The following is an 8,710-nucleotide window of genomic DNA, read 5'->3' as shown; positions in this document are numbered from 1 at the left end:
TTTTTTTTTTTTTTTTTTTTTTTTTTAAGTGAGATCTTAAGAAGCCTAAGCAGAGGCATTTAGGAGTCCAGATATCATGGTGCTGGTACTGTGCAACTGTTTCCATTAATGCTAAAAACACTCATTTAACATTGCTCGAATAAGAACAAGTGCATTTCTTGGTAATTGCAAGATGTCATTGTGAGACATTATAAGGCAGTAGGCAGCAACAGCCCTTCCTTACAGATTCATGATCCTGAATAGTTTATTTCCCCAGTGAAATGGAATTTGGAGGTGGAAGGAAAACAGTGTTGATCAGTCATTGATTTTGCCTCAAGTGCCCCTGCAATTAAAACAAAAAAAGGTCTAGGCTTTTCTGTTTAGTTTTAATGTTGTTTCTGTCTGTTAATACGTAAGACTTGCACAAATAGATTAAATAAGCTATGCAGAGGAAATAGAGGATCTTGCTCTGCAGGCAGGGCTGTCAAATGCATGAAATAAAAAAGGGGTGGGAGGAGATTTATTTTTTTCCTTCCAGTTTTGAATTGGAGTTAGAGGGTACTGTTTATACTGATAGTAAGTAGAAAACTTTCAGCTGGAGAAATTGATGGTATCCCACTGAGGTATGGTTTATGCTTTGTACAATAACTTAACTGGCAAGGTAAGGTTATAGTTTCATTTATTTGAGTCTCAGAATAAATGTATATGGTTTATTCCAGTTAAAGGAAGATCTTTCTTTTGGGCCTTCAAGCCTAAGCGAGGGTCTTCAAACAGTAGGGATTCTTAATAGCTTTGGCATTACCAGCTAAGAATTATGCTGTCAAGACATGAAATGAACTGCTTGTTCTTCCACAGCTGTGTCGGCTCTGCTGAATTGACAGAACGGACGCTAGTGAGTGTCTGTTAGTGAGCCACTCTCTCATAGAGCAGTCAAATAACATGAGTAAAAAGGCACTGCTTCCAGGAGTTATCTTTTGGACCAATAGCACTATAAGATCTAAAATAAATAACCTTCTGTTTTTCTTCTCCCATGAGAGTTTGTTTTTCACTTAAGAGTTGTTGACATTGTTTAGTGCAACTGATACCCAGTCCTGCAGCCCTTAGGATATATCTTCTTGATGTCATCAGGAGTTCTGAATCAAATGAGTCAGCTCTTGGTTGCTGCAAGTATCTTGTCTTCGCGCAGCTCATTGCTGAATCAGAATACAAGTTTTGCATACATCTTGATGCGCACACAGGCTGCAGATCAGGTTCTTGGAGGAAATTACCTTAAGTGTTTTTGATACTGGGACAAATTGAGCATATATTTAAATTGTTGCCTTCTCTTTTGACGAGAACTGTCCTCCTCTGAGATGTTCTGAGATGTATGGTGTTTTGTGAGTCTGGAATGGATTTGGGGGTTTAGATAGCTGCATTTTGTTTATATATAATTTTAAAAGATTATCAAATCAAACTTGATTACCTACTTAAATCTTCATTCTGCATGCTTGCACTGGTGAAAGAGCCAGATATTTCATTCTGCTTAAGTGTATTCCTGGATTTGTCTCCTAGAGGACAATATTTGTTCAACTAATAATGTGTTTTATTCCCTCAAAACTACTTCTAGGTCTTGTTCATAAAACCCACATGTCATCCTGCCGTGTGGATAAGCCCTCGGAGATGGTGGATGTTGGAGACAAAGTGTGGGTGAAACTTATTGGCAAAGAGGTAAAATCAATCCTGATGTCTTAAGCAATTTGTTACTGAGAAGAATTTTACAACTACAGTCTAATAGTATTCATGTTAGTAGAAGCTTAGGGCTCTAACTTTCCCTGGTTCACAATGGGATCTGGTATAAAATCAGATAGATCTCATCTGAAACAGATTATGGTTCAACTAAATAATCTTTTATCTGTATTGCATGGCACTGTATAGGGTCAGATTAGGAATCTTATCTTGGTAAAAATGTCTCTTTTCTTTCTCTGCATGTTAAAAGTGCAGCCTATTTTTCATTGGTTAAACTTTTACCTGCTGAGTAGCTCCATTACTTCTGTATGGTAAATTTATAATCTATGAAGGTATTTTAGGATTTATAGGAAGAGAAGGTGTGATATGGCTACTAGAAAGGACAGTGAGTTCATTCCTGGCAAAAATGGAGAATTCTCTTAATTCTGCTTGGGAGAATAATATATTTCTTTAATAGCACCTTTAATTCTGCTAAAGGTGATTTGCAGAATTTTAAAAAATATGACTTGTACCTTTTTGCTGCTTTTTGTACAGGAAGTTTGCTGAGAGATCTGTGCCATTGTTAATTTTTTAAGGGTTGTGCTTGTCTAGTGACAGATTGTTAGATATTACTTCTGTATTAAAACATAGAGACTGACTGGAGAGCTGCTAAAATGACAATATTGTAAGAACTGAAAGAGTAAGTGTTGACCAAGCTGATGTAGAAAGGATTTTGATCACTAATCAGACTTTTTTTTTTTTTTTTAAAGGAATTTTAAAGCAGAACTGACTATTTTAAATGGTTCACACTTTGGAAAAGGATGTTACACAAATTCAGCTATCCCCTTTGAGAGGCTGAGCGCTACCATTGTTAAGCTGTCTGCAGATCTTTCAGAAATTGGAGAATATCAGACAGAGAACAAAATCATTTTTCCCCCCAGTGGTTTTTCAGCAAACCTTATTTATATGTCCTAAAGAAGCAAAAAAGAAAGGTTTTAAATCCTTCAGAGCTCACTTCTTACAATTTTTAACCTTCCTACTTGCATGTAAGCCCCTCTAGAAAGTTGTAACCTTTGTCCTCACTGGCTTTTTTATTCTTTATAAAACACACTTTCTGAATTGTTGAGCTCCTTGCTTTTCTCTGGGAGGTGAAGGGAAGATGGATAATAAGGGTAGAACAACTTACTGAAGCATTACTTACCATTGTGATTCTGTTTGAATGTTCATTTTGTGAACAGATAATGAAATATACCTCCAAGATTTGGCTTGACTGCAAACTGTTAGTTCGACCAGGGCCACACTGTAGTCTGCACAATTACAGATCACACACTAATGATGCTCCTCAGTGAGCATCTACCATATTTACTTGAATCTAAGATTACCCTGAATTTAAAACGGCCCACCAATTATTGAGTTGTAGACATGGAAAATTTATAAAGTTGGTTTAATCTTTCTTGTCCAGAATCTAGTTATTGGAAGGTCCCCTTTAAATTCATTGCTTCCTACTGGTGCAACAGGGAAAGTAGTAGCAGAGAAAGCAGGAGCAGGGGCAGGCAGCCTGCCCCATGCCCTTTGTTGCCCCTCTCCATCCCCCCACCCAGTGCCTTCTCCTGCCTATCAATTGTCCCCCTTTTGTGCCTGCCCTTCTCCTCCCTACTTTTGCAGCTTCTTTTGCTCTGTCTCTGCTGGGGACATGGAGCACCAGCCAGGCCAGGCTCCACCTTTGGCCTCCAGGCCCAGTGTGGTTGGGTGTAGAGCTACAGCAGCAACCCTGTTGCTCTCTGCGTCGCTTCCCTATGCTCTCCCTGCACTGCATGCCCCTTTCCTGCCTCTTGCTCCACACTCTACTTCACCTGCACCCTACAAATCCCCTTCCCTGCACTCCGCTTATTCCATGCATTCCTTCACTCATGCTCCTTCTGCCACCCCTGCCCAGGACCATGTGCCTCTTCCCCATGCACTGTGACTACTTATTGTTTCTCATTGCTTCCCCCTGCACTGTGTGCCCTTTCCCCACGTGGGGTACAGGGAGGAGCATTGGTGAAGGGTATGCGGTGTGAAGGGACCATGGAACAAGGGGTGCTCCTCATGTCCCTTCCCCTGTGCTGTTTCCTTGCACTTGTGTCCCTGTTCCTACTTGTTCTGCTGTGCTTATCCCTTCCCCTGGAATGTTCCTCCAAGCACCCCTTACTTGTGCTCTCCCATGGACCCTGTAGCCACATGCACCACCCTGGCCACCCTCTGGAACTGCAGTAGCTGCTTGCCTGGCCTGTACTCTAATGTATGATGAGAGGTTTTTTGCTGAATTGTGGGAGGGAGGTGGGGTACGACACCTTGCCTTATATTCAAGTAAATATGTTAAAAGGTCACATACTACATGAAACCTACTCCTGTGAGCTAATACGAAGATCAGGAGTTTATTAGGATTTGGAAAAGTATGAGCCTTTAATACAGATAATCAGAATATTCCCAGTTATGTAAGAGGATAAAAAGGTGTAAGGGATATAAAGTCTCAGAGAAGAAGACAGCCACAAACTGTCTAGTCCAGGAAGCAACTTTTCTTGTGGGCAGGTTATTTAATAATATCCCATTTAAGAGTCATCTTGTACCTTTTCCCCTGGCTATAATTAAAAATGGCAAAATTGATCATTCGTGTATGTGTTTTTTTTCCCCCTGAGTTAATGGACTTGAGTATATTAACAGTGCTACCAGTTGTAAGTACAACTGAAATACAGTTGTCATAATAAACATTTTGATGTGGCATCTGTACCAGAATAGCACACATTCCTGTGCTAGGTGACGGATTTCTCTGTGGTCCCTAGTGGTAATTAACACTGCTGTCTTTCTCCCCATGTGTTTGTTTCTTTCAGATGAAAGATGACAAGTTGAAGCTGTCTCTTTCTATGAAGGTTGTCAACCAAGGAACAGGAAAGGACCTAGACCCAAACAATGTTTCCCTTGAGTAGGTAAATCTCCTGAGCTGGATATAACAAGCTGGCCAGATTGCTCTTGTTCACACTTTCCTCTCTGTAGTTCCCTGCTCCCCTGATACAATGTGACCCGTGTCTCCTGCCATTGAAGGGTTAGGACCAATTATCCCTCAAGCCCATTAGTGACATAGATGGAGACATCACCAAAAAATGTTCGCTCAGTCACATTGTCAGTCCCTGCCAGCCTGTGAACGAAGCACTGCAGGCAGGTCCCAAACCTCATATTTGACAGCAAAATATTTTTTTTCCTAATGACACTTTTGAGGTATCTTTCATCACATCCTGAAGGCTGTATTCATGCTACCATTGTGGGTTTGGGTTTGATTTTGTTGTTAACGTGCAGCCCTACTAAATTGTACAAATGTATCAAAGTCTCCTTGCCTGCTCTTTACTGTGGCTCCATTTAATTATTTCACTCTGGTTAACATGCATCTGTAACTGTGTTAAGGTGGAGTATTTGTGAGGTAGCTTTGAGAACAATGGCTTTATATATGCTGGCTATACAAGTTTGCCTAAATTTTGTAAATTAATAGTGAAGTGTAACCTATTTTACCCAGAAACAAACAGGCGGACATTATATTAGTTTTCTATGCCGTACTCCTACCAAGTACTTCCTCAGCTGCATTAAGTAGAACATTACCTTTTAGATGCCAGCTATGGATTTAGATGTTTATCTTTTAAGCAACTGTTTGAAAACTCAGACAAAAGTTTCCAAGATAATACAGGAAATTGAACATAAGCAAGACCATAGATAAAAATAATCTCTTGTTTTTCCAGACAAGATGAACGGAAGAAACGTTCATTCAGAGACTACACTAGTCAAAAGATCACCCTTGAAGCTGTTTTGAACACCACTTGCAAGAAGTGTGGTTGCAAAGGTATGCTTGTATACTCATTTTTGTTGTATTGTGCTCTTGTTTTTGTCTATGTTATAGCCAGAAAGTGACTATAGTTGAAACACTATTTCCTTCTTTCTTGCTTTAAAGATTGACTGTAGTTTACAAACTTGGGTAACAGGGAAGATCTGTATTTTTTTTTTTCCTATTATTTTTGTATCTGATGTTGCCTAACCCCTTGCAGTTAAAACACTTGTAATTTCATCTGTTTTGATATTTGCTACTTTATCTAAATTTTTTTGAAGTTCATTTTTCTCTTCTACATATAGTACGGAGTTTCACAGATAGGATACTGGTTTTTATTGTGCAGTTAAGAAAATGAGACTTTTTGCCGTCCTCACCGCTTAACCAACCTGTCCACGCCCATAGTTATACTGCTTTAAATGATGGAGGGGACTTACAGCTCATGAGCCTGTATCAGCTGTTTTGTAGGTGTTAGCTTCATCTGTTTGCTTCTGTCCCACAGTAAGTGAAGCTGAACTGCAGTGATTTACCACTGAAAGAAACAGAGTACTTTATTGCAGTTTAGATTTCCATTTCCCAGGATAGAGCAGATAGATAAAAAAGGTAACAACAAATTCAGCTGACCCTTCCTCCTTTAGCTGCTTTAATTGTTTCATCTCTTCATGCCTATGCCAAGGGAAACCAGTGGAACAGTTTAGTTCCATCACTAAGTAAGAATAGGATGCATGCAAATGGTTGCTTTAGAATAAAAAATGAGCAAGTTTAAGAGGAAGGTTTTTGTGTTAGGGTTGCTGAGGAAGTGAATCTTGGTTTAACAGATGATTTTCTTAATTTGCTGTGATTTTTTTGTTGTTGTTGTTGATGTAGTCTGTAGTCCAGCAACATTAGCTCTCAGTTAATGATGCTGATTACATGTGGGATTTGTATCCTGCCCTACTTTATCTCATGTTGGTCATTAGATAATGGTTGTGTTGGACTTCATGCTGTGCTAGGAAAAGTTAATAAGCATGGGCTTAAACATACTTTCTGTTAATAATAAAGATGGATCCCTGGCCAGTGAAGATAGCCAAATGCTGCTAGAAAGCCTTCCTTTATGTTACATCCCTACCTTCAGTTCAGATATATATTTTAAATGGTATTGTTCTATCCCTAATGGCCAGGCAATCTGTGTTGGCAGGAGCTGTTTTTAGAGCTCAGCGATTGATCTGAAAATTGTTATCTCTGGGGCAGATTCAGAACAAAGCTAGTTTTCAGTTGTTATTTTTTATGACTTTAGTGTCACTTAAGAGGCTTCCTTGACATTGATTTAAGCCCTCTGCTTTATGCTCCCTTTGTTGCTTGAAGCCCCTGCCCTGGCAAGTCTCTGGTATATCTTTCTGTTCAGACACCAGGATATTTGTTTTGCCTGATTAACAACAGGTCACTTAACAGGGTTTATATTCGCTATCCCCAGGTTGCTTAATCAGCGAAGATTAAACATTGAATATTAAAGGACATGGGCAGTGTAACACTTCTTATTGCTGCACTTAATAATGAAAGTTTCGCTAACAGTAATTTAAATGCCTGAAATTCAGGGGAGGAAATGAAATGCTATTTTCATAGTGTTGTAAAGTGGATCAGGTCTACTTGGGTTCAGTTTCCAAGCATTATGTTTTATGTATAATAAACACGCATGCAAACATACTCAACAGGGCTATGGTTGACTCGCAGCATAGAATAGACAGATATAATAGTTTTATAGATATCAAAGGATGCCAGTATAAGCTGTTATGAAGTAACAGCTTCATAATGCTTGGTTCTGTTGCACTACAAATGTAGCAAAACTGCTCCCAGCTATCGTCCTATTTCATTTAGGTTCAAAGGTCTAGCTAATTTGTTGTCTGCATGCTCCTGTAGCAGCCATATAGCTAGATTGGAACAGCTGATGGTGTCCCTTTATAAAGTAATTAAAATATGGCTGTCCATATTCTAAATGAATCAAAGCATGTTTTTCTTCTAAATTACGTGTTAAATGCCTGTTGATCATATAGGGCCTGATTGTTTCAGAGTTTCACAAAAATGAACTATTTATCCTCATTTCACAAGGGAGGAAACAGATAGATGATGCAACTTGCCCTGGGTCATCCAACAAGCCAGTGAAGAGGCAGGACTAGATCTTTTGTCTTCTGAGTTCCTGTCCAGTTATCTCACCCCTATACCATACTGCCTGAAAGCCTGCATTTGCATGGTATCTAAATTCTCTCTCGTCTCTGTGGAGCACAAAACAGCCCCTGAATGGAAATTCTAAATCTTTATTTTATTTTATTCTGAAGTGCTAGAGGGTTGTGGCCTCTGCAAGCTATGTGCACTGTACGCATATCAGAGGCTCAGTACATTATAGCATCTTCTCTACATGCCTCTCTCCTAGTATATCAATCAGGGTCTCGCTACAAGTCCCAGCCCCACTCCCTTGTGCTCAGGAGTTCTGTAGTTTCTGTTTTCCCCCTTCAGTATGTGTCGGGGCTTTTGTTTACCTTGTTTGTTCTTTGTGCCAGGGTCCCTCATTCACCTACTGCCTCCTCACCTTTCTTATGTCCTTTATTCCTGGGGGAGAAATTTTAGAGTCGCCATTTTCTGCTAAAATGGGACAATGAGCAGAGCTGAAATGGAGATGTGGAACTAATAGCTGCCCTGGTCAGTGTGCTGATGCATAGACAATGACAGATGTGGTCAAAGCTGCTGACTTTGCTAACTAGATGCTAGGGGCACCAGGTATAACCTGTTTTTCCTCCTGTTCTTTTCAATTTTTAATCAAAATCAACGGGTTCCTGGCCATTTGTGCTTAGAACATTCCCTGAAAAGTTAGAATTAACTTAAGATATCATTCAAAAGTTGTGAGATGGGGAAACGCCATTGAGATGAGTTTAGACCTAGTTTTCCTCAGTTGGTTGCAGGTACTAATCCTTTTCTCTGTCTCTTTTGAGTAAAAGATGCAAGGTGGGGGTACTAACACAGGCTATTCCAACTGATGAGCAAATGGTCTTGTACTCTGCACATGGTGTAACAAAATCAAATAGATGTAATGATCACCCCCTTCAGTATCCAGCAGTTTCAGAGAGTGCTGGGCAAGTTAGTTCATTATTTACCCTAACCCTAGACTCAGTCAAATGCACTTTTGACAGACACTCACAAGGATCT

General features: G+C 39.7%; 1 protein-coding gene across 2 annotated transcripts in view; it reads left to right on the top strand.

Moving 5' to 3' along the window:
- Window positions 1-8,710, top strand: part of ZCCHC17 (zinc finger CCHC-type containing 17) — a 35,443-nt gene that overhangs the window by 6,830 nt on the left and 19,903 nt on the right. For both annotated transcript variants that reach the window (XM_019512130.1, XM_019512129.1), the window contains exons 4-6: window positions 1,586-1,686; window positions 4,554-4,645; window positions 5,451-5,551. In XM_019512130.1, the coding sequence (XP_019367675.1) occupies window positions 1,586-1,686; window positions 4,554-4,645; window positions 5,451-5,551 (294 nt within the window). The remainder of the gene's footprint in view (window positions 1-1,585; window positions 1,687-4,553; window positions 4,646-5,450; window positions 5,552-8,710) is intronic.

This window comes from Gavialis gangeticus, unplaced genomic scaffold, assembly GCF_001723915.1.
Source record: "Gavialis gangeticus isolate Ggan-Ray unplaced genomic scaffold, GavGan_comp1, whole genome shotgun sequence".
In the NCBI taxonomy this organism is placed as follows: domain Eukaryota; kingdom Metazoa; phylum Chordata; order Crocodylia; family Gavialidae; genus Gavialis; species Gavialis gangeticus.
This window is presented reverse-complemented; position numbering and strand designations above follow the sequence as displayed.